Below are 22862 nucleotides of genomic sequence, written 5' to 3'. Positions count from 1 at the left end.
TGATGTTGGGCACGAGGGCTAGGGCGACGCAGGCCACGTATTCGCCAAGCAAATCGCATTCTGCTTCAGATAGCTTAGTGTTGGCTTGCATCGCGTCCACATTTATATACGTCGGCGCTGCCCCTATCAGTACCTGACGAAAGAGCGCTGAATCGAGTGCTGATAGGACCACGCTACTGCGGGGGAAATGGCGGGCATCAACGTAGAAACCGGCGTCGAAAATGAGTCTCTTGACTGCTCTAGCGAGCTCGGGCCTGGCAATGAGCGTGCGAACGATGTTGAGGCTGCGCCAGAGATTGCGGCTCCCTGTCACGCTGCAAATTTCATACAACTTGGGGAGGCAAACATTTCGAAGCGTCGTGCACATCCGCGCCAGCCGATACAGTTCGACGTTGGGCTTGTACCGGTGGTCAAAATTGTCAAAGTCAGCCTGCGTCGGGCCAAGCAAATCAACAATGCACATTAACACCTCCGGCGGTAAGCAGGGTAGCTTAATCATGTTGTTGGTGGTTTGTGGCAGCCATCAGCTTGATGTCTCTCTCGTATCTGAGTCCGGTCATGTTGTTCAACGAAGGCCTGCCCACTCTCGCTCGCGTCGCGGCGGCGCCTGCCACCAACAACGCCGTGAGCTATTCATTGCAATGCTGAAGGAAGGAAATCACCCGCTTTATCGACTGCTGCGGCGAAGGAAACAGGGCAAGTCCGATTATGTAATCGGCCCGGTACAGGAGGACAGTTGATGCCTTCCATGTCTGGAAGTGGTGGAGACAGCACATAAAGTATCACAGTATGGCCCAAGGCAACATCATATCACTGCCGGGGGATCCAGAGTATTTCGTAGAAACCAGAGCTCTACTAACCCGATGAGGCGCATGCCCCAGAGATGTCCTAGATCGATGGTCATGAAGTCGTCGCTGGTTCGCTACCAAGTCTCGGGAGGGCATCGGCGAAGGCTGCATCGCAAAAGTCCGCCACTCCCGTCGTTGGGCCATATGAAGCCGCGCTCCAATCACAATGCCTGGGTTTGATCGTTTCGGACAGGTGACTAGTCCGAAGCTCGACCACCACCGCGCCGTCCCGCGTCCGCCTCGGACAGCGAATCGTCGCGAGCGGGTGTGGGTATGTGCCTAGGCAGCCGAAATCGCGATACTCGGTAGGACCTTTTTCATCGTATGACGAGATGGGCTTAGGTCTCGCAGATAGACCATCCATTCCGCCGCGCGGCGGGCCAGCCATGCATACATGGCGCGGCTTCATCGGGGAGGAGTCGGGAAACCCGGGCGTTGGTGCAGCGATATATGCAGCCGGTCAGAAGGCGGCACAGTCAACTATGCATGCAGGCATATATCTGCAGGAATATATAATCTAGACTGCTCTTCGCTGGACAGAATCGGTTTGCAGAGTACCCATTTCCATGGTAAACATGGCGAACCAAACCCTGCACACTGTACCTGCGATCGGCGCTTTTGCGCAGCCAAATGCCGCTGCATTGTATGGAGCGGTACTCGCGATTGCATCCTTTATTGTACGTCATCCTATATCTGTCCGACTACATGTCACTCACGCGATTGCCAAGATTATCTTTGCAACACTGCGAAAGCCAATCTCGCGTGTTCCCGGTCCTTGGTATTCCCGATGGACTGGCCTTGTGCTCAGGTATCACTGGGTCCGAGGCCAGAGAAGCATATACGTGCATAAACTCCACGGAAAATACGGTATGATAAATGACAACTTGATCTACCAGTGTACCTCCCACTCACCCTGCAGGTCGCATCGTGCGCATCGGCCCGGACGAGGTCTCCCTCTGCGACATCAGCGCCCTCCAGGCCGTCTACTCGGCCAGGGAGACGTTCCGCAAAACGCCCTGGTACATCGACTTTGTCTTCGGCGTCGAGAACATCTTCAGCACCAGCAGCCCCGACCTGCACCGCACGGCGCGCCGCGCGCTCGCCGCGCCCATGGCCGACGCGGCCGTCCACGCCCTGGCCCCGCGCGTCGCCGGCCACGTCGACTTTGCCGTGCAGCGAATGAAGGCGGAGAGCGAGACGCGCCAGGCTGTTGATATCTGGAAGTGGTGGCTCTTCATGACGACGGACATTATTGTCGAGCTCACCTTTGGGGAGTCCTTTCACATGCTCGAGCGCGGCGAGGTATGTGACACGAAACGAGTCTCAACTGAGTGCCTTTATAACAAAGTTGTCGATTTGATATTGTAGGACAACGAATACAGCTACTTTTTGCGAAACTCTGGCGCCTTTGGCATTTACCGCTCCGCCCTGCCGCGCCTGAGCAAACTCCTGTCCCTCGTGCCCCTCGAGAGCAGCAAGACGCTGAACAAGGCCGCGACCGCCATGCGCAAGGCAGCCGTGGACGGCATCGCTATCTACCAGAGAAAGGTGGAAGAAAACGGCACGGATAATGTACAAAAGACCCTGTTCACCACGCTCTTCCAGGAGCAGCAAGACAACAACAGCAGCGCTGCCGTCGTCCGCACGCGGCTCGCTGGCCACGGCCAGTCCTTCATCGTGGCCGGTAGCGACACGACGGCCAACACGCTCACGTACGCCGTCTGGACGCTGAGCAAGCGGCCGCTCCTGCGCGATGCGCTGGTGGCGGAGCTGCAGGCGCTGCCGGTTGACTACACGGATGCGGACCTGCGCGGGTGTGGGCTGCTCGCCCGTATCATCAAGGAGTCGCTCCGGATGCACACCGCCGTGCCGGAGGGGCTGCCGCGCATGGTGCCCCCGCGCGGCGCGCTTCTCTGCGGCTTCCACCTCGATGCCGGGACGGTGGTGAGCGCGCAGGCGTACAGTATGCACCGCGACGCGGCCGTCTTTGCGCACCCCGACGAGTTTGACCCGGACCGCTGGGCAGCGCCGACCAAGGCGATGACGGACTCCTTCATGTCCTTTGGGCGCGGCTCCCGAGGTGAGTAGCAGTGTGCATTTCCTCTCTTCCTGCGGTGGGCTCATGTTCTTTCGGTAGTCTGCATCGGTCAGCATCTTGCGCATACGGAGCTTCGCATGGGCATTGCCCGCTTCTTCCTCGCGTTTCCGAATGCGCGCGTTTCGGCCCGCGAGGGTATGTCGGACGAGGACATGGTGGAGGAGTCGTACTTTGTCATGTCGCCCAAGGGCCACCGCTGCCTCATCGAGGTGAGCTGAGGATGGAACGGGGTGAGGCGAGACACTTGGCGAGGAGTGGTATGAAGATAAATTGTCAACACTAGGCGCCTTTGTAATCCGGACTATGGGCCGTTCCTAGTTTTTTTCCACTTGATTTCTCCCGCGTCTTTGTCCTACTTACACATTCACGTGCATGGGAACCAGAAATAATAAATGAATAGTTTCAAACGTCTTCTATCCACGGACCCAGGGCTCCCGGGTAAAAACGGCTAGGCCGCATCATCCAAAACCGTCCGATGCGGCCCAAATCCACGAAAATTGTCCAGAGTATAATAGCTTGCGTATCTGTACGTACCTGATAGCAGAGTTCTCCCATTGACGCAGCAGCAGCAGCTGCTTTTTCCGGCCTCAGCAGGACTTGTCGCGGGGGGGCAGCCAACCTCTCTTGCGCCCCCCCCCCGCCCCTTCTTCTGTTCAAAGACAGCAACAAACATGATTTTTTAAAAAAGTATTAAAAATATCCAACTAAAAGCGCCTCACGGGGACCGCATCCCCGCAAGGGAGGGAGGTCGCAGCATCGACCCGGATTGTCATCACAGGCGCATCTCGACCGCAGACGGGGCGAGCTTGAGAGCAGGCGCAAGACCGGCTTGGCGCTCTCCTCGACCCGCTGGGGAGGCCGTGAGGATTAGAGGAGGGTGTGTGTTTTGTGTGTGTAAAAAAAAATTCAGACGAGGCTTTGCGAGGCAGAACAGAAAACAATAATGCAAAAACAGAATTCAACCTCGACAACAAAGAAGCAGGGAAACAAGAGCAAAACGTGCAAAAAGTCAGACAGGCGTTGAAAGATGAAATCCAGCGTCTGCTCATCTGCGGAGAAAAACATGAACGAACAGCGCACCGGCCTGTAGTCTGAGCTCTCTGACGCTCGCCGCTCCCGCCCACGCCCCGGCGCAGCACACAGGATGTGCTCACGAGACGATGATGCCGTTGCGGCGGGAGACGTGGTGGGCGACGTGCTCGTCCTCGGACTCGCTGGCGCACGAGTCGGAGTCGTCGTAGCCGCAGCGGGAGCCGCCGCAGTCGAGCTTGACGCGCTCGCCACGGCGGGTGATGCCGTAGCGCTCGCAGGTGCAGGTGCTGCAGTCCGAGTTGGGGGTGCTGTAGCCCGAGAGCAGCGACGACGACGACGAGGGGGAGGAGCTGTCGGAGCGGTAGGAAAAGCCGGAGCCGACCGAGGAGACGGGCGAGGTGCTGAAGTTGGTGACGAGGTCGTCGTCGAGGCCGGCGGTGCCGAAGCGCGCGGCGAGCTCCTCGAGCTCCTCGTTGCCGTGGTAGTCGGACTCGAGCAGGTGCTTGGTGGCGTGCGGCGACATGGGCTTGGGGGCCTGGATCTGGGAGATGGAGAGGGGGCGGCCCTTGGGGATGTCGACGGACAGGTTCTTGCGCGACGAGGTGCGGTCCTTGTCCTTGGACGAGGAGTGGTGGCGGGACGAGGAGGAGGAGCTCTTGCTGCTGGACTTGGAAGACGGCTTGGAGGAAGACGAGGACGACTTGGAGGACGAGGACGACTTGGACGACGACTTGGACGACGACTTGGGGGCAGACTTGTCAGAGGGGACGTCGAGGATGTTGAGCTCGCGGCCGGTGGTGGGCTCGGTGGTGGAGGCAATGCTGGGGTTGTGGGCGACGTGGTAGCCGTCAATGATGTAGTAGTACCAGTAGCGCTGGCCGGTCTGGAGCGTCGTGTTCTGGAAGCGGAAGGTGCCCTTCCAGGAGCCCGACTTGGACGAGGTCTTGTCCTTGGCGAGCGGGAGCTGGCCGACGTAGTTGTCCCAAGAGCCGAGCAGGTGGACGGCCTTGACGCCGGAGGAGACGCGGAGGGAGAAGGAGAGCTGAGTGGCCGACATTCTTGTGATTTGTTGGAGAAGAGTCGGGGAAAAAAGATGTGAGAATTGGCGATGCAAAGAGAGCAGAAAGAATAATTCGTCAAAAATGCGTGAAAAAAATAAAAATTCTTAAAACAGGCGTATCAAAAAATGATGGTGTAAATGGCGTTTCGAGCAAGTATTCCCGTGGTTCTGTTTATTAAGGGTGGTGAATGTGTGATGCAAAAAAAGTGTGTGTATGTAAAAAGGGTATAATCGTTCTCTGAAGCTGACCAGCAACTTGTTGTCGTAAAAAAAAATTGTAGATCCGAGTAGAGAAAAAATAAAGTGCAGGTGAGATGTTATGCGCTCGAGAGAAGTTGATTATATTAGATGAAGTGAAAAAGAGACCAGCTCTTGGAAGGCAACAGCGAAAAACAAGGGGGGAGGGAGAACGAAACAAACAGGAACCGAGAATATGGTATTGACAAGACTTGCTGAAGAAGAAAAAAGAAGAAAGGAAACCAAAGTAGACGAGGCAGCGAGGCCTAGATATATGAGACGGGCGGCTGGGTAGCGTGGGCGGCTGGAGGGGGAGGGGGGGGCAGGAAGTTGAGTCGGTGGAGAGGACAGGAATAAACAAGAGCGGGGACTCTCGTCCTGCCAGGATACAAAGACAGCACACACACACAACGATCTGCTAGTCTGCGGCCATCTGGGGCCAATGGGCGGGCGAGGCCGGGCTTGGTGGTTGCACGGGCTGATGGAGGAGGGTGGGATGGAGGAGTGGCACCTTGTCGTCCGACATGGGCCCCCGTCTCTTTCTTTTCCTTGCTCGAGGGATTTTCCCATATTACTATGTACATAGAACAAGCCGTTAGTTATCGAAAGTGCAAGACCTGCAGGTCAGCCATGCAAGTGGCGTCGTGGGTTGCAGGTGGGAACTGGCCAAGCGACGCAGGTCATCTGTGAGGTTTTGTCGTGTTGGGTGTCTAGACAGGTTATAGTTCCGGAACGAGTGATACAAGCATCGATCTGTTTTCCTGTGTGGTTGCACGATATGATAGATGGCCAGAGTTTGCGCGCTGTTGCCTGTGGCCATCTCGGCGCTGTCTGTAGTTACACATGCCCACATGGAATCGACCGAGAAGGCTATCCCGCAGCCATGCCGTCCCGCGCAACACAACGGCATAAGACGGGTCCCATCAAAAAAGGTATCCAGAAACGACTGCCGAGAATGAACAATCAAGCCACCATTGATGCGACGTGAATGACCCAAAAGCTGAAAGAAGGCAGGATATAGAAAATCGGCAAGGAGCCCAGCCACGACGAGCGGGGGGAGGGCTTTGAGAAATCCACCACGGCGCTTAAAAACAAAAAAGGCAGCCAGCCATTAACAGCGCAGCGGCCCTTTTCTCGCCCCACCCACACCAGTCGCTATACCGGGCGTCTATACAGCCATCGTGATTGGTTCCCGCTCGCAAGACGGCTCCGTCGCGCTGCAGCTGGGCCTACAAACGAAGAGCAATGACTTGTAGTTTAAACTTGCAGCTGCGCTAGTCAGACTTTGTTCGCGGTATAGGCTTGAAGAGAAAAAAGACGCCGCGGTGGTACGACCATGACAAGATCGGCGGGCCGAGGGTAGTTAGTGTCCGTCGGTCCTTGTACGCACGCCTCGTCCCGCGCCGAAGGTGTCCATCTGGTGCCGTCTGGGCTGCTTGAACGGAGCCCGGGGGTTAAGTCGCTTCCAAGGGACGAGAACTGAGTGTAGTGGTATTATTCGTTGGCGGGAGTCACTATTGCGTTGTCGATCCAGCTAGCACAATGACATGGTCATGTCGTACGTGGACAACGTAGGGGATGCGGGGATTCTCTTTGTATTGTGTTGTATGCTATGTTTGCAGTCATAGCTGCAGCAATCCCCCATTTCGACTGCCATGCTGGTTCCTAAAGTGAAGAGAAACCGTTGCCCGACTCAGCTGCTCTTTGACACGACCAGCCTGGGACATCACGGCATCCAGAACCATGGCTGTGCATCGAGGAACTGACAAACAGCTTCGCTTCGAATACCCACGACGCAATGGACATTTCCATGCCCCGTTTTGCCGTCCTTGTCGCCTGTATCCCGTCCATCGCCATGATATCCTCCCCTCGGACCGTATCGTCGCAAAACTAGCCGTGTCGCGCAAACCGATGTCGTCATTTATTCCTCCAACAGCTCTTTTTTATCATCCCCAATATGCATTGTATCCAGTACTCGTCTCGCAGCCAGCGCCACGCTTCGTCGGTCAGATCCGCAGACTTTTTCTCTGATGCACCTTTCCAAGAAATCCCAAGACCCAAAAAACGCCGAGCAAATTCTCAAAGCAACACGCGGACACATTAATCCTCCATCTTGGTATCTCCATCATCGGCACCGCGGATCCATAGCACATTGTTGCATCTGCTCGTCAGACCTCGTTAGCAAAGCTGGGACCAATCTCAATCTTCTCCCATCACCCCCGCACTCCTCAACGCTCAACGCAGCGCCGAGCCGACAACGTACCTAATCAGAACCTGCCCCAGGTCTGCCGTAAACTTGTCCGCAATGTACTCTTGCGTGTTGGCCAGCTGCAGGTTCATGTACGCGTCCAGCGACACCAGCTTTCCCTTGTACTCGGTCTCTCCCCACTTGAGCCGCACCGACACCGTCTTGTCGACGAGCTCCTGCAGCATCGGTCGCGGGTTGACAGGTACAAAGCTCATATTAACGGTTTCTTCCGTCGTATGTTTTCTTTTGTTGCGCGGGGGGGAATGTGGGCGCTTGCTATTTTCGTTTCGTTGTTCGTCGTAAAGCTCAAATCTCCAGCACAAAGTTTCAAGCCTAGCAAAAGCGCGATCCCTGCAGCAAACAATGCTGACATAATCATGACCCGGTATGTACATATTTGCCCACAGTGCATATCTCAAGCTGCCATTACGACTCTGCTTTTGGCGTTCCTCGCGACGAGACGCTGGCATACCTGCACTGCTGAAAATGTGCTACCACTCACAGACTCGGCACTCTGGCTTCACACCATTGTGAACATCCTCGTCCCAGCACTGCACCCTATCCGAAAACACGACTCCCCTCCACCAACTCTAGAAGCAGCACGTAGACGAGCCCGCCATGCACCGGCATCTCCACCCACCCATTGGCCGTCCCGCCATCTGCGGCCCGTTCTCGCGGCCGCCCAGCCTCCGCTCGCATTGTCGTGCTCGCCCAGGCTCTTCGGGGCTGTATGCGATATCCTGCCACTCACCGCTGCGAAGGCCAGTGGAGGAGCCTGCGCCGTGTCAGTCTAACGAGATGGGTGCCGGGCTTTGCTAGCGCCGGCGGGTATGCACGAGGCCAGTCATGACGGGTGGCTCTTGTGCAGCGCTCGGCAGTGGGAAATGACACGTCTTTTGGATCTTCAGCGACGGCAAGGCGGCGGGCCTGAAGAGACGAGGACGGCGGTGATGCGGGCTGTAGGCGACGTCGGGACGGTCCCGGGCTGTAGGCAGCCTTGGTGAGAACGTGACTTGTAATCTGCAACCTACCGAATGCAGGTAGATTAGTCGCATTCCACTTGGAAGGAGATGAAGATACCTTGGTCAAGTGATGCCATGAATCAGTCATCATTCCATTCCGTGCGTGTACAACGGCGTGCATGTGGGCTGGCTTGCTGTGTGCCATGCCGAAAATTCAACTTCCAATCCCCCCCTTTGCTTAATTTGATACGATGCACCTACTCAATCCCCCAAGTTGAGTAGCTCTACCGCAATGTCTAGAGCATAGTATGTATCCATATGACAAGCCTGATGTAGATCATACCCGTCGGCCCTCCACCATGTATGCATCTGCCATCCTTCCGAACCGCCCACCACAATACACGTCTGAGCACGTCAAACATTCGTATAAATTCCTAAAAAACAGGTTTCAATTAGTCAAACTGTTAGTATCCCTTGTCTCTTCGTATGCATTGCTCATCACGTGAATGTCTCGTCCTGCGGCTGAGCGCCGAGTGGGGGTCAAGCCGTGAATCTCTGCATTTCACGATGTAGCTGCCAGACAGCAAACTGCATCAATTCTACACCCGCAACAGTATTCCTCCGTATAGCTCTCCAGAAATCATATCCCCCGGCACACAATGGCGTCCTTTGAGGTCGACGAAGCCCTCATCGCGCGCGTCACCGACTTCGTCCAAGAGTACATGTCGCACTACGACGCCTCGCACGACTTCACGCACATCCAGCGGGTGCTCCGTCTCGCGCAGCACATCCAGGCGCGGACGCCCAACACCTCGCGCGCGCTCGTCACGCTCGCGGCGCTGCTGCACGACGTCGGGGACCACAAGTACCTCGCCGCGGGCGCGGACGGCACGCAGCTCGTGGCCGCCACGCTGCGCTCGCTCGGCGCCGCGCCCGCGCTCGCCGACAAGGTCCAGGCCGTGTGTCTCGGCGTCAGCTACTCGGCCGAGGTGCGCGACGGCCCGGCGCGCATGGCCGCGCTGCTCGCCGCCCACCCGGAGCTCGCCGTCGTGCAGGACGCGGACCGCCTGGACGCGCTCGGCATGGTGGGCGCCGGCCGCACGTTTGCGTTTGGCGCCGCGCGCGGACGCCCGCTCGAGGACACAGTGGCCCATTTCGAGGATAAGCTGCTACTGCTGGAGGGGCGCATGAAGACGGACACGGGCAGGGCGCTGGCCAGGGAGAGGACGCAGCGGTTGCGGATGATGCAGCAGTGGTGGCTGGAGGAGACGGGCGACGAGGTTCGATAGCTGCGGGGAGTTGAGAAGATCGGAGCATATCGAAACGGGGAATAATAAAATAAAGGGGGATAAAGGCGTTTAGGAGAATTACAAATTAAAAAGGAAAAAGTAAAAGGAAGGGCGAAATGGTGGATGAATTGAGCTTGACGATGAGAAGTGAGTTTCGCGTTGGTTATTACACGTCCAATACTAACAGATAGTCTAACTAGAAGAACGTTTCAAATGCCTCAGTACTTTCTAGCACTTTCAATGCTGGTGCTGGCGTACTGAGTTCCGTTGTAGATTGAATACAAGAGAGTAGAGATATACACAAGAGTGGTGTTGGGTATATAGATCCAAGTAGTACGACACTTTTGTCTATCGATCCAGAGCCTGGCTTTGGCACTATTTTCACAGTTAATAACCACATAATCATGACGTTTTCAGGAGGCACTTACCATCTGCCAATACACGCCACGCTTCTTCAGCAGCTCCCAGTGGCTGCCCTGCTCCAGCAGCCTCCCCTCGCCCAGCACGAAGATGACATCGGCATTCTGCACCGTGGCGAGGCGGTGGGCCACGACGACCATGGTGCGGCCGCGGCCGGCGCGCTCAAACGCGGCCTGCACCAGCTTCTCGCTCGCCGAGTCGAGCGAGCTCGTCGCCTCGTCGAGGAGCAGCACGTCCGGGCGGCGGAGGAGCGCGCGCGCAATGGCGACGCGCTGCTTCTGCCCGCCGGACAGCGTCACTCCGCGCGAGCCAATGTTGGTGCTGTAGCCCTCGGGCAACGAGACGATGAAGTCGTGCACCTCGGCCTCGCGGCAGACGCGGTGCAGGTGCTCGTCGGTGACGGTGGTCTCGTCGACGCCGAGAAGAATGTTTTCGCGAATGGTGCCTGGAGAGCAGAAGAAATGTGGTCAGCAAGGGCGTTGTTCAAGATGAGGTCAATGATGATTAGGCGGGGACTTGCCTCGGAAAAGGGTTGCTTCTTGGGCGACAAGAGACAGGTTCTCGCGGTATTGATAGACGTTGCTCTTGGCAATGTCCTCGCCGTTGCAGAGAATGCGGCCCTTGTTCGGTTCGTAAAATCTAAGACCGGTGAGCTCCATATTGCTATTCTGTCAAAAAGTGATGCGCACCTTTCAAGAAGAGAAATGATGCTCGTCTTTCCACATCCAGAAGCTCCTACCAAGGCAGCGAACTGGCCCTTTTCGATAGTCAGACTCAGCCCGCTAAACACGGGCGTGTCGCGCGTCGGATACCGAAAGTGCACATTCTCCAGCTCAATCTTGACACCGCCCCCTTGGCTCCTCTCCAAAATCTCCTCTCCTGCGCCCCTTTTACCACCGTCCTTGTTCTGCGAGTCGCGCAGTCTCAAGATACGGTTCGCCGCATCCTTGACCTGCGCCGCATTGGGCCCAAAGCTAAGCGCCTGGCCAGTAGACTCGCCCGCATTCATAATCGCCAGGAAGCACACGAAGAAGCTAGTGAGGTTGTACTCGCCGCTCAGCAGCAGGCGGCCGCCGTAGTAGAAGATGAGCGCCTGGCAGGCCATGGTGGCGCTGTCGGAAAAGGCGAACAGCAGGCTGACCCAGCGCGCTTTCTTGTAGGCGGCGACGACGTGCCCGCGGCACAGGGCGCCAAAGCGCGCGCAGATGGCGTCTTCGAGCGTCAGCGAGGCAACGGTGCGAAACGCGCCGATAGACTCGGCGGCGAACTGGGAGCTCTCGGTGAAGACGGCATTGTTCATGTTTTCAAACTGGATCTCGTACCGGAAGCGCCAGTATGTGGAGCCGAGTAAGATGGGCACGACGACGCAGAGAGAGACAATCGCCAGCTTCCAGGCAAAGCAAAAGGCAATGGTCAGGGAGCCGAGAAGCGTAAAGAGGCCAATGTACACGCTCGCCATGTTGGCGCCCATGAGCTCTTCCAGCTTCTGCGGATCACCCGCGGCGCGCGCCGTCATGGTGCCCTGCGCGTGGTCGTCGTCGTCAAAGAACTCTGGCTTCTGATGGAGCATCGACACAAAGTATTCGCGCTGGTACTTGGCGCGGATGACGTTGGCGGTGCGCGTGGCGAGGAAAAAGGTGCACGTGTAGGCGATGCCGACGCCGAGGGCAAGGACCAGCCACATGAGCGCGTACAGGTTGCTGTCGCGGCGGAAGCGCGCGGGTTCGGTAGCGGCGTAGCCAAAGATGACAATGACCTTGGCAAAGAGCCACGCTTGGATCGGGATGGCGGCGCCGGCGCAGGCGGCGGCCAGCAGCATGAGTATCATCATGGGCCAGTGGCTGCGCGTCTCGTAGAAGAGGCGACCGAAGCTGTCAAAGAAGCCGCGGTTCTTGTCGGTGGCGGCCGTGCCGACGGGAACCCCTTGGGCTGATTCTCTGGTCTTGCTCTTCTCTGGTGCTAGCTCCGCGGCATCCGCCTCCTCTGGCAGAACTCCGTCGTCCGCGTCGGTGGCGTCGCCAAGAGAGATGGATTGTGCGCGGACCAAAGCCGCGTACACGCCTCCATCTCGCGCCAGGAGGCTCTCGTGCGTGCCCGTCTCGACGACGCGGCCCTGCTTCAGGACGACAATGGTGTCGGCCTTTTTGAATGGTAGAAAGCCGGTGGGCAATGGTGATTGTGGTGCGGTTCCGTGCGACGCGGTCGAGGGCTGCCTGCACAATCTTTTCGCCGCGCACGTCAATTGCGCTCGTGGCCTCGTCAAAGATGAGAATCTTGGGCTGGCGCACAATGGAGCGCGCAATGGCGATGCGCTGCCGCTGGCCGCCGGAGAGCTTGGCGCCGCCGTCGCCGACGGTGGTGTCGTAGCCCTAGTGGCATGATCAGTCAAATGGAGTAGGAGAAAGGGTGTACAACAAACCTTGGGTAGTTTATCGATGAATTCGTCGGCAAAGGCCTCCTTGCAGGCGGCTTTGACCATCTCGCGTTTCTTGTCCTCTGGCTCGTCTTCCCATTGTGTACCGACTAGGCCATTGCTCACGTTGACGTATATGGACTCGTTGAACAGAAACGGCTCCTGTTGAACGAGACCAATCTGTGAACGCCACCATTTGACGTTGATGTCGTCGATGGAGTGGCCACATGTGGTGACTCTGCCTGACAGGGCAACGGGAGGTCCAGACTGCGCATCCAACTCGGCTTGGGCGGCAGCGGCCTCCTCTTCCGTGGGCTCCTCATCGTCACTGTCGTTCTTTTTCTTCTTCTTTTTTTCAATCGCCTTTGCGACGACGTACTGCTCTTTCAACGAATACCAGCGCTCAATTAGGCCAACAATGGTGCTCTTTCCCGAGCCAGAAGGGCCAACAATGGCCGTCGTCTTGCCCGACTCGAAGCAAAGGCTTAGGTTGTCCAGAACCTTGACGTGGGGGCGGCTCGGATACGCAAAGGTGACGTCTTCCAGAATAATGTCCTGGTCTGCGCTAACGTCGGGGGCGACGAGGTGGCCAGGTACAGGGCGTGGAGCGTCAATGACGGTGAAGAATTGGCAGGCGGCGACGGTTGCTTTGCTGACGGCGAGAAGAGGGGTGGACGTGCGCTCCAGGGAGAAGAGAATCATCATGACGGAAAATAGAACGCTGCCAAGGTCAGTAGATAAAGGGCGTGGCTTTGGGACGTGCTTACATGATGATAGTGCCGACGTCTGTCAGGGTGCCTTCCAGGAAGGATTTCGAGCCATACCAGAAGGCCAAGCTAAAAGCTGCAAACACACCAAAGAACTACAAATATGTTAGACACTGGCGGGACGGTAGTTGTAGAGAAGACATACAACGAGACCGAACTGCAGCGCAATTAACGGACTAGTACGCTGCGCATTCTTTCGGCATTCTTCAATGATAGCGGCGTACTTGTTGGCGATGCGCATCTCGGCTCCGCAGGCCATGATGATACGAATACTGCCCAACGTTTCACTCGCAATGGCATTGGATTGAGCTTCCAGCTAAAAGGAGGTATTAGTCTACATCCATTTCCGTCGCGGCCAATTTCTTACCTTGCTTGTGCGGCCTTGGCCCTTGACAATGAGTGGTAGCAAAACGCCAATGGTGAGCGTGATGAAGACGAGGGCCGACATGGTGACGAGCGTCAGGCGCCAGCTGTAGATGAAAGCCACCACGATGGCGGCCACGATGGTGGCGTTGAACTCGATAAAGGTGCCGAGCTTCTCGGAGATGCCGAGCTGGAGCGTGTTGCTCGTGGTGGTGATTGTGTTGGTGGCGAAGCCGGGGGGCATCGAGTCAAAGACGTGGATGCTCTGAGCGAAGAGGGCCTGCAGAAAATGAAGACGGATGGCGGAGGAGATTCGGATTCCAATCATGCGAAAGGCAAACTGTTGCGCGTCAGAGATTGAGTAGTGTCCATGGGAGAACAGATGTGTACTTTGTTGATATAGTTGAGAAACAGCCGTCCAAGGAAGAGGCCAAGCATGTAGAGCCTGGTACAGCTGGTCAGAGTAGCGTCCAGTGGTTCAAGGAGATGGTCCTACGATAGTTTTTGCAGCGTCGACTTGAAAGCTTCAGGGGAGAGAGTGCCAGAGCCCGCAAAGTCGGTAAACTGGCTGGTGAAGCGGCCTAGTGTGAAGTAGAGGTCAATGTCGGTGCCGGTCAGGATTGTCGAGGAAGAATACCAAAAACTACATTGAGTAGTGGCAGCGTGACGCCAGCCCCGATGGAGGCGAGAGAACCAAGTGCGTATGCAACGAAATCCCATTTGGTGGCATACTTGAAGACTCTCTGGGGGACACACGAATTTAGATGGAACAGACATCTGCACTACAACATGAAGCGTACCAGGTAATCGTTGAACGTTGCCTCGCGTTGAGGGCGCAATTGACTCGTCACGTCATTTTTCTCGTCCTTGTTCTTCTCATCTGGCGTTGAGCCGCCTTTCTTGTCGGAGCTTTGCGTCATGGTCGCCCGCGTCGAGATGGTCGATTCCCATCGCCAGACAGTTCTGCAGTTTCGCGCGGCTCTCTTATGTATGATCAACCAGGTCGTCGACGGACTCCCGGCCGCCTCGAGGGCCCCGAAGGTAGGCGTCAGCAGGGCTGGGTAGGGCAGGAATGCTGCGCCAAAACGTCAACGGGCCTGGGCAAAGCCCACTCAAATTGATGCGAGCAATACGGTAGGCTGCTAGCGGAGACTTTTTTGGATCAAGGAGGCCGCTGGAGGATGCCTAGTATCCCCCGGTCTTCTAGGCATCCAAATTGGCACGGCGCCGATTGGCGTCAAAGGTTAAATTGTCAGCACTGGATGGTGTGTGTGCCGCTAATTGGAAGGATCCGGCTGGCCCTGTGACGATGCGAGAAGCAGCCGTGTCTGGGCTTTGCGACTTGCCCGTCCAGCTCTTGCAGGGTTTCAGCTTGACGATGCAACCGTGTCTGCACAGAAGAACCAAAGGCGTTGATGTTGAGTCATTCCTGTGGCCACGAGCTACGCCATTTGTTCAGCTTGGCGGCACCACCACCCATGTCTGCACCAATGGGATTTCATCAATGTCGAGCGTTGACAGTACTCGTTAACAACCAAAGTCGTGCATCGCATCGTGCCCTTGGTGACACGTTTGTGCGAGGTCAGCGCGGGACAATTATTTCCAGCCAGCCCTCTTTAATACCCGACTTCCCGACTATTACGATGGTCCCCCCGCTGTGCCCGTTCGCCCGCTGTGGGCCAGGGTTTTGGCCGCCGTTGGTAGCGTAAACAATCGTGACGACACGCCCATTGAATTAGGTTCACAGGAGAGTAGGTGGAATGCATAAATATCCAACCATGGAGAAACAGTCAACAATTCCTCTCATCTCGCCATTATTCCCACAAACAATGGAGAGGAGCACAACCGTCGGCCGCTCGCCACCGCTACATGAAATAGTGGAGAGCTCCCCGAAAGCGATGGCGGGGTAGCTTCATCTTCATCAGCTCCTTCTTTCTTTCCTCGTCCTTGACCTCGATCCAAAAGCCACTTGCCGACTTTCCTACGGCTTCTCACTTTCTCTTGTTCGCTCAACCTCATCTTGACACGGAATTCATCCGCTTTATCCCCGGCCAGTCAAGAATTGTAGCACGCACCGATACCAACGCCCCTTGATACCCTTGATACCCAACACCACCACCCACCATGGCCGCCTCAGACGAGCAGCTCGTCCTCCCCATCATCGACGCCCACATCCACCTCTACCCGTCCTCGGAGCTCGACTCCCTCTCCTGGGCCGACCCGGAGCACCCACTATACGGCCAGCACTCCCTCGAGCAGTACAAGGCGGCTGCCGCGAGCGCCCCGTCCCTGCTGGGCTTCATCTTTGTCGAGACGGACCGCAAGCACGACCTGGCCTCTGGCGCCGCCGACGGCTCCGGCTGGGAGGCGCCCCTACAAGAGGTCCGCTGGCTGCGCCGCATAGCGCTCGGCGAGCCAAAAGACGGCGAGGGCCACACGGCCGACGACGCGAAGCTCTGCCTGGCCGTCGTGCCCTGGGCCCCCATCCCCAGCGGCCCGGCCGTGCTGGAGCGCTATCTGGCCAGGGTCCAGGACGAGGCCGGCGATGCGTGGCCCAAGGTCAGGGGGTTCCGCTACCTGCTGCAGGACAAGCCGCACGGCACCATGCTGGAGCAGGACTTTATCGACGCCTTGAAGCTGCTCGGCCGTCGCGGCTTTGTGTTTGAGATAGGTGTGGACCAGCATCGTCGGGGACGGAAGCAGATGGATGAGCTGATTGAGCTCGTTGACCGCGTGCATGACGGCGTGCCCGAGAATGAAAAGGTCAAGCTGGTGATTAGTAGGTTGCCTTCCTTTTTTCTTTTTTTCTTCGCTACAACGTCTTCAACCCCGCTGACCAAGACAGACCACCTCTGCAAGCCTGACTTTTCCATCTACAACCTCACCACCGACGCCGGCTTCCTCGCCTGGCGCACCACCATCTACGCCCTCGGCAAGGTGCCCCAAGTCTACATGAAGCTGTCTGGCGGCTTCGCCGAGATGCCCGCCGCCCTGCGCGCCCAGGACGCCGCCCACATCTTCCAGTCCACCTTTGGCTGGCTCGGCGTCGTCCTCGCCACCTTTGGTGCCCGCCGCATCATGTTTGGCAGCGACTGGCCCGTCTGCACCGTTGGCCTGCCCGACGGCCACGAGGGCTGGCCCCGCTGGAAGGAGGTGGTGGATAAAATGTGCTGGATGGCGTCGCTGGATGACGACGAGCGCGCCATGATTTATGGCGGGACGGCCAAGGAGGCGTATGGTTTGTAGGGCTCATTGATCAAGGGTTATAACATATTCTGCAGCCAATTGAGGTGCAAGCTTACGACATGTTGCTTTACAGCTGATAAAAAGGTTCAACAGTCAATTTCCAGCTTTCCTTTAATTGCAAAATGGAAAAAGCAGAGATTCGTCATCATTACGGTTTCAAAAATCAAAGATAACAATGGTATCAACGCCAGTCATCATCCACATGTAAACAATAGTCCAACAAACGCACGCTCTCATGCAACCATCCATCCAGTCATAACAGCATCTCACGACTGTCAAGTCTATCCTCGTAACTTCATGACCCTTTTCCCAAATCCACAGCAAACCTCCTTCGCAAACATTCACTGGCCGCGACCACGATGGCTGCCCATCTTTTCAATCGAGCTCAATATTCCACTGCGCGAGCCCGGCATCCGCAGCCCTCCGGCTCCTCCCGCGCCGCTTCTATACGCCGACCCGGGCGCCCTCAGTCCCGACGCTTTCCCGACACTGCCCCTCCTACCTCCCGGCGTTGTCGGTGGCGGCGGCGGCGGCATCGAGATGGGTCTCTTGGCTGCCGGTGTCTTGCTCGGTTCCGGCATCATGGACCTCGCTGTGGCGGGAGACGTTTTACCTCCTGCGCCGCCGCCCACACTCTGCATCGACATCATTTCTTCCGCCAGCTGCACGAGCTCGCCCTTTTCCACGCGTTCCTTTTCAAGTAGCCCGCGGAGGTCCTGGTTGTCCCCTTGGACCGAGGCCACCACAGCTTCGAGGCGCTGCACGGTAGCGTGGAGCTCGCGAATGGCGGCGCGGTCGCGGCTCGCCTGCTCCTTGTCGGCTTCGGCGTTGGCCTGCGCGGCCACGAGCAGTGTGTCGTCAGGATCAGGGCGGCCTGATTGCAGGTCCGCATTCTCTTTGCGGAGCTCCTGTACGCGGCGCTCCAGCTCCTTGGTCTTTTTCTCCCAGCGTGCTTCGTACGACTTCTTGAGCGCCGTCACCTTGGTCTCGTGCTTGCTCTTATATAGCGTGTGCAGCTCACGAGCAACACGCTCCACCGCCATCTCGACCTCTTTGTTCGTCTGCTGTGGGGACGGCGCCACTTTCCTTCCTCCCTCCGCGTCCCGTCCCGCGCGCAGGCCGGCAATCTTGCTTTCTGCCTCTTGGTGCAAAATCTCAGCCGCCTCGCGGCGCTTCTCGCTCTCTTCGAGCTTGCGGTCCGCTTCCTCGCGGTCACGCTGCCCATTGCGTAGCTCCTCTTGGAGCTGTTGCAGCATGCGCTCCATGTCCCGCCCGCGGCGCGCCCAGTCGTCCTTTTCAGCCGCTACCTGCTCCCGCAGCGCCGCCTCCTCGCGGAGCTTCTCCATGGACGCGCCGACACGCGCCTCGGCGTCGCCCACGGCCGTCTTGAGCGACTGCACCTCGGCCGCCTTGCCGCTCAGCGACGCCTTGAGCGAGGAAATCTCGGACAGGAAGCCAGATTTGAGCGACTCGAGCTCGCGTGAGGAAATCGACGGCACGCTGCGTGGTGTCGGCAGCGGGGGAATGTCAAAGTCAATGAGCATCGTTCCGGCACCGCCCGCTCTAGGGGTGGCGGTGGCGGTCAGGTTGGGTAGTGTATTGGACGATGGCAGTTTCTTCTCTGGGGAGCGGCGTGGGTGTCGTAGCGAGTCGGTAAAGTCCATAAGGTTCGTCGTGCTGCCGCTCTCGTCCCGGGTGGTCGACCGCGACGATGACACCTCAGCTAGGGCAGCGAGCTTGGCGGGACTCTGCTTCCCGCGCCAGTTGGCGTAGCTCGTGAGCGTAGGGGCGGTCACGGAAAAAGTGCTAAACGTGCTGGTCATGGTATCGTCCGGGTTGAAGGCGCCCGCTTCGTCGTCATCGTCACCGTCCGCCGCCGGGGTGTCCTCCTCGTCATCCTCAAAAATGTCAATCGCGCGCCGCAAGTGGTTATTTGTCCTCATCGCCTCCTCGAGGCTGACCTGCCGCTCCCGTACGCCATCCTCTCCACCCCCTCCAATCTTAACCGGGAACCGCTTCTCTGGTGACGAAATCTTTCTAGCATTCCGCGTCGGCGGCGGCCCCATTCCACTACCGCTGTCGTGGTTCTCCTCGCTGCTGCGCTTACGGCCGAGGATCTTGAGCGGCGACAGCTCCGTGCCCGAGATGACGCGGCTGTGGCGGCGGTTTTTAGCCGGCGACAGCGACGCCGGGGCGGTGCCAATGGTGCTGTTGGGCTGCGAGGAGTGACTCCGGGAGGTGCCGGTCGTCAGGGCGCTGGTGTTGCTGAGGAGCGGCGAGGACATGGTGTCCCCGTCGTCGTCGTGATCTTGGTTCTCGTGTATTGTTATGGCGCCGCGGACGGTATACTTGGAGACCTCGTAGTCGTTGTCGTAGCGGCGGAAGCTTGGCGAGCAGTTGAGTGCAGCGTCGTGGGCTGGTGACAGCGGATTCATGTTGTTTTGTTTTGTAGGTTCTCGGCTTCGTTTGCAGCGTCGGTGTAGTTTGTTCACTCTGATGTGATTTGTCGATTTTGTTTTGTAGGGCTATATGCATAAAAGAGAAGAAAGTTTACGCGGTAGGCATTCACTCGCTCACACAAGAAAAGATATGTGGTCTGTTGTGAACGTGTTTTGTTTCAATGCAGAAGGAAAGTTTCGTTTCATCCAAAATACATCTCATCTCCATGTTGCGTTGTCCGTTGTTGGAACCCATACCAAGGAGCGATTGTGGATAGGTGGTGTTGGCCCAGCAACCACTCCACCAGAACCGCTACACGTGACGACTTACACGTACATTGCACTGCTGCACATCGTGTCCTTTCTGTGCATGTTTGCATGTTTTGGATGAAACTCAAGGCAAGATACAAGCCACTTTTGAGCGACGATGTAGAGAGGCCCTGCATTGTGGGTGCAAGACACATCATGCAGGCGGATGTTCAGTCCAGCGTCTGTACATTCACATGGATAAAGAACCGTTTGCAGTCGCAAGACCGTCCAAAAAGTATTATGGCTACGCCCGTCGTGGGTCTGTACAGTCACAAGATCAGATCAAAAGGCAATAGAGTCTAAATTCACAATAGCTTTTATTGTCATTTCATAAGTCGTGAACAAACCACGCAACATGTCCAACAAAGAAAGGAGGGGGCAAACACCAAAAAGCGGTGACTTGCTTAGAGAAAAAGGTCAAGTAATAGAATGCCATGAAAGAAATATGAATGAAAAATAAACAGTTCATAAAGTCATCACCGGCTGTGTATTTTGTAGCCGGTGTCTCTTCCATTTCCAATTAAAAATGCCCTGTTTTTCCAACTCTTCCCAACCAAAAGGCATTCTAGAATAGAGAAACAAAGATCATTTTTCCGCCTCATTTGTATATGTGAGAAGAGGCGTTTGTAGTTTTTCAAATTGGGTTCTCCAGCTTCTTCTCCCAGACGCCGGAATCATCTCACTTTCCTCGTGCTTCTGCCTGGGGAGCGTAACAGGCAGTATAGGCAGAGGAAGGCAAACGCATCGACACATCTGGGTCTGAAGAACCACAAACTTAAGAAAAAATTGTCCCGGCGCCAAGGCTTTTTTTGATCAAGCCAATGTCAATCGAGATGGTGAGGCGTGACTCGTCAAGACGCTGCGCAGCTGTGGAAAGAAGTTGACTGAATAAGTGGTAACAATTCGTAAGAATTCGTAACTCGTCGCGCATTGCTTGTTGCAGGGATCGACAAAAGTTCAAGCCGCTAGCCTTGCGCTGGAATGACGCAGAGGTGACTAGAAAAAATAGAATAAAGAAGCGAAGAATTTTGACAAGTGATGAAAATGAACAGAGTGAACGGGGTGCCCAGTTGCAGTACGATTTGCTATGTGCATGGAAAGCATTTCGTCTGGCAAGTGTGGGCGGAGCAATCATTAGGGCAGTCATCGTGACGTGCAGGAGGCAGTCGTCGTGACATGCAAGTCATGTATGCTTATCGTCGGGGAGGAGCCCCGACGGCAGAGGCGGATTGGTTCATGGCGTCGTAGACAGGAGCCGGGACACTCGTCTCCATCATAGTCTTGCGGCGCTTCAGGTCCATGGCGCCAACATTGTTGGCGCCTTCGTCGTCGTCGCGGCCGCGCTTCACACCAGCGCTGACACCGTTGATAGCGGGGGCACGAGGAGCGTAGCCATTCGTCATAGAGCCTGGCAACTCGCCCGAAGGGGCATAGACTTCGAGTGTAGCAGCACCGTTGGTGGCGGGACGGTCATTGCTCATGACGTTGTAGAGGCTACTTGACTGCTGCACGCGAGGGGGCGTGTTGTAGCCAGTGTGCTGGTAATACGACTGGGGTTGCGCGGCAGTTCTAGGCGTGGCACGACCAGAGGCGGGAGGATGGTTAGGGGAGCCTGTCACATCAGGAGGCATGTTGCTGCTGTCACTGGGTAGGCCGCCAGGGGCGGCGGAATAGTTGTACGAGGTGCGGGCAGGGTCGTATGAGCCACTGTCGTGGGTGTACTCGGGATCCTGCTCGTGTTCACCTTCCTCATCGCCAGGTTGCTGGGGAGCAGCCTGGTCAGAGGCAATGACACCGTTGGGTTTGGCTTCGGAATGGTCAGCAAGGGTGCCCGTGGCTGGTCGACGTAATGGTGGAGCCATGTCATTCTTGGGGTACGAACCAGCCTGACCGTACAGACGGTCCTGAGAAGAGTTACCAGCGCTCTGGTAAGGCGACTGCTGCGACGAGGGAGCATTATACATCTGGCGGCTTTCATAGCCGCCGTGTGCGCTGGAGGGATACGACTGGAGAGATTGGAGCGATGTGCCGGGCGGTGTCGAGGTCTGCTGCTGGCCGTTGATGCCCTGGCCCTGCCAGTTGAAGCCTTCAGAGCCACCCATCCCGTTGATGACGCTGGAAGCACTGGTCGGGGGCGTAGGGAAGGTGTGAGCGCGTTCTAGGCCCGGGCGTGCTAGCGAGCTGTGAGAGGGCAAGGTCTGGGGACCGGGCACCTGGGCCATGGCGGACTGCTGCTGGTGGTGAATGGAGGGAAGGCCGTGGCTAGACGGTGTGCGCATATGCTGGCCCTGATCTTGCTTGCGGCGGTCGGCGGCGGCCATGACCTGGTTGGTGCGGCTCTGATTCGTGGGATGGTAAAGTAGAGAGCCAATGTTGTGTACAAACAGAGGATAAAGAAGCTCGGTAATCTTTTCCTTGTTGGCAAACTCGAGAGCCCGCTCATAGGGAATCCTATCGTGTCTTAGTTTTTTTACGATGCAGTGTCTCATTTGTGAATCAATGCACATACCAGACTCCTTTGAGGTGCATGGGGCCTATTTTTACGACATGGCGGATCTTTTCGCTCTTAAGAATTCCGTCACGACGGCCACGGGTCATACCAGCGACGTTTAACAGTTTTGTGCCATTAATCATGTGGTTATCTAGTACGAGGTGAGCAATTGGAATTCAAAGCACGGCGCGAGGTACGTCGACGAATATTCAGCAACGGGCAAAGGAACGTACCTTCTCGTCGGGCAACGCAGATACCGCGGGCCTCGACCTGGAAACAGAGACTTCCTTCGTCCTCCCAGAGGGTAGCCGTTACGCGAGGCTTCATGCCAGGCGGGGGCTGCTGGCCAGTGTTGTCAAAGTGTGCGTAGGGTTGTTGCAACGAGTTTTGGCTGGGGACGCCACCGGGCAAGGGCAGAACGTTTTGCGGGGCAGCCATGCCGTTGGAAACGGGTTGCGGGGCGGACGGCGAGGTGAGGCCGTTGCCGTAGCCGTACTGGTAGGGCGCGGCATTGGAGTACTGGCCGTGGGTGGACTGGAGCATAGGAGGTGGCTGCTGGTGATAATGGCCCATTGCGCCCGAGGTGACAGTCTGAGGAGGAGGCGGCTGGCCAGCTGAGATGTGCTGGGTATAGTACATAT

At 56.9% G+C, this 22862-nt stretch overlaps 7 protein-coding genes across 7 annotated transcripts; 3 read left to right on the top strand and 4 right to left on the bottom strand.

Annotated features, from left to right (window-relative positions):
• Positions 1 to 1423: 1423 nt before the first annotated feature.
• Positions 1424 to 3164, top strand: CCM_02008 (Cytochrome P450; the record flags this gene model as incomplete). Its single annotated transcript, XM_006667162.1, has 4 exons — positions 1424 to 1491; positions 1745 to 2150; positions 2217 to 2928; positions 2986 to 3164. 4 exons carry the CDS (start codon positions 1424 to 1426, stop codon positions 3162 to 3164), a joined length of 1365 nt encoding a protein of 454 aa, XP_006667225.1.
• A 932-nt stretch (positions 3165 to 4096) lies between these two features.
• On the bottom strand, positions 4097 to 5035 carry CCM_02007 (GTP-binding protein EsdC; the record flags this gene model as incomplete). The annotated part of the gene is made up of 1 exon (XM_006667161.1): positions 4097 to 5035. The coding sequence occupies one exon, from the start codon at positions 5033 to 5035 to the stop codon at positions 4097 to 4099; it is 939 nt and encodes a 312-aa protein (XP_006667224.1).
• Positions 5036 to 7375: 2340 nt separating this feature from the next.
• CCM_02006 (small nuclear ribonucleoprotein SmF) lies at positions 7376 to 7738 on the bottom strand (the record flags this gene model as incomplete). Its single annotated transcript, XM_006667160.1, has 2 exons — positions 7376 to 7436; positions 7539 to 7738. The coding sequence occupies 2 exons, from the start codon at positions 7736 to 7738 to the stop codon at positions 7376 to 7378; spliced, it is 261 nt and encodes an 86-aa protein (XP_006667223.1).
• Positions 7739 to 9144: 1406 nt separating this feature from the next.
• CCM_02005 (HD superfamily hydrolase, putative) lies at positions 9145 to 9774 on the top strand (the record flags this gene model as incomplete). Its single annotated transcript, XM_006667159.1, has 1 exon — positions 9145 to 9774. One exon carries the CDS (start codon positions 9145 to 9147, stop codon positions 9772 to 9774), a length of 630 nt encoding a protein of 209 aa, XP_006667222.1.
• Positions 9775 to 10122: 348 nt separating this feature from the next.
• On the bottom strand, positions 10123 to 14657 carry CCM_02004 (ABC multidrug transporter, putative; the record flags this gene model as incomplete). Its single annotated transcript, XM_006667158.1, has 13 exons — positions 10123 to 10149; positions 10203 to 10601; positions 10743 to 10833; positions 10884 to 12334; positions 12393 to 12563; positions 12614 to 13328; positions 13375 to 13469; positions 13520 to 13690; positions 13742 to 14077; positions 14128 to 14182; positions 14234 to 14380; positions 14470 to 14480; positions 14538 to 14657. The coding sequence occupies 13 exons, from the start codon at positions 14655 to 14657 to the stop codon at positions 10123 to 10125; spliced, it is 3789 nt and encodes a 1262-aa protein (XP_006667221.1).
• Positions 14658 to 15861: 1204 nt separating this feature from the next.
• CCM_02003 (amidohydrolase family protein) lies at positions 15862 to 16983 on the top strand (the record flags this gene model as incomplete). Its single annotated transcript, XM_006667157.1, has 1 exon — positions 15862 to 16983. One exon carries the CDS (start codon positions 15862 to 15864, stop codon positions 16981 to 16983), a length of 1122 nt encoding a protein of 373 aa, XP_006667220.1.
• Positions 16984 to 17324: 341 nt separating this feature from the next.
• On the bottom strand, positions 17325 to 19418 carry CCM_02002 (uncharacterized protein; the record flags this gene model as incomplete). Its single annotated transcript, XM_006667156.1, has 1 exon — positions 17325 to 19418. One exon carries the CDS (start codon positions 19416 to 19418, stop codon positions 17325 to 17327), a length of 2094 nt encoding a protein of 697 aa, XP_006667219.1.
• Between the last annotated feature and the right edge of the window lie 3444 nt (positions 19419 to 22862).

The sequence above is a fragment of the Cordyceps militaris genome (assembly GCF_000225605.1).
Source record: "Cordyceps militaris CM01 unplaced genomic scaffold CCM_S00002, whole genome shotgun sequence".
NCBI lineage: Eukaryota > Fungi > Ascomycota > Sordariomycetes > Hypocreales > Cordycipitaceae > Cordyceps > Cordyceps militaris.
This window is presented reverse-complemented; position numbering and strand designations above follow the sequence as displayed.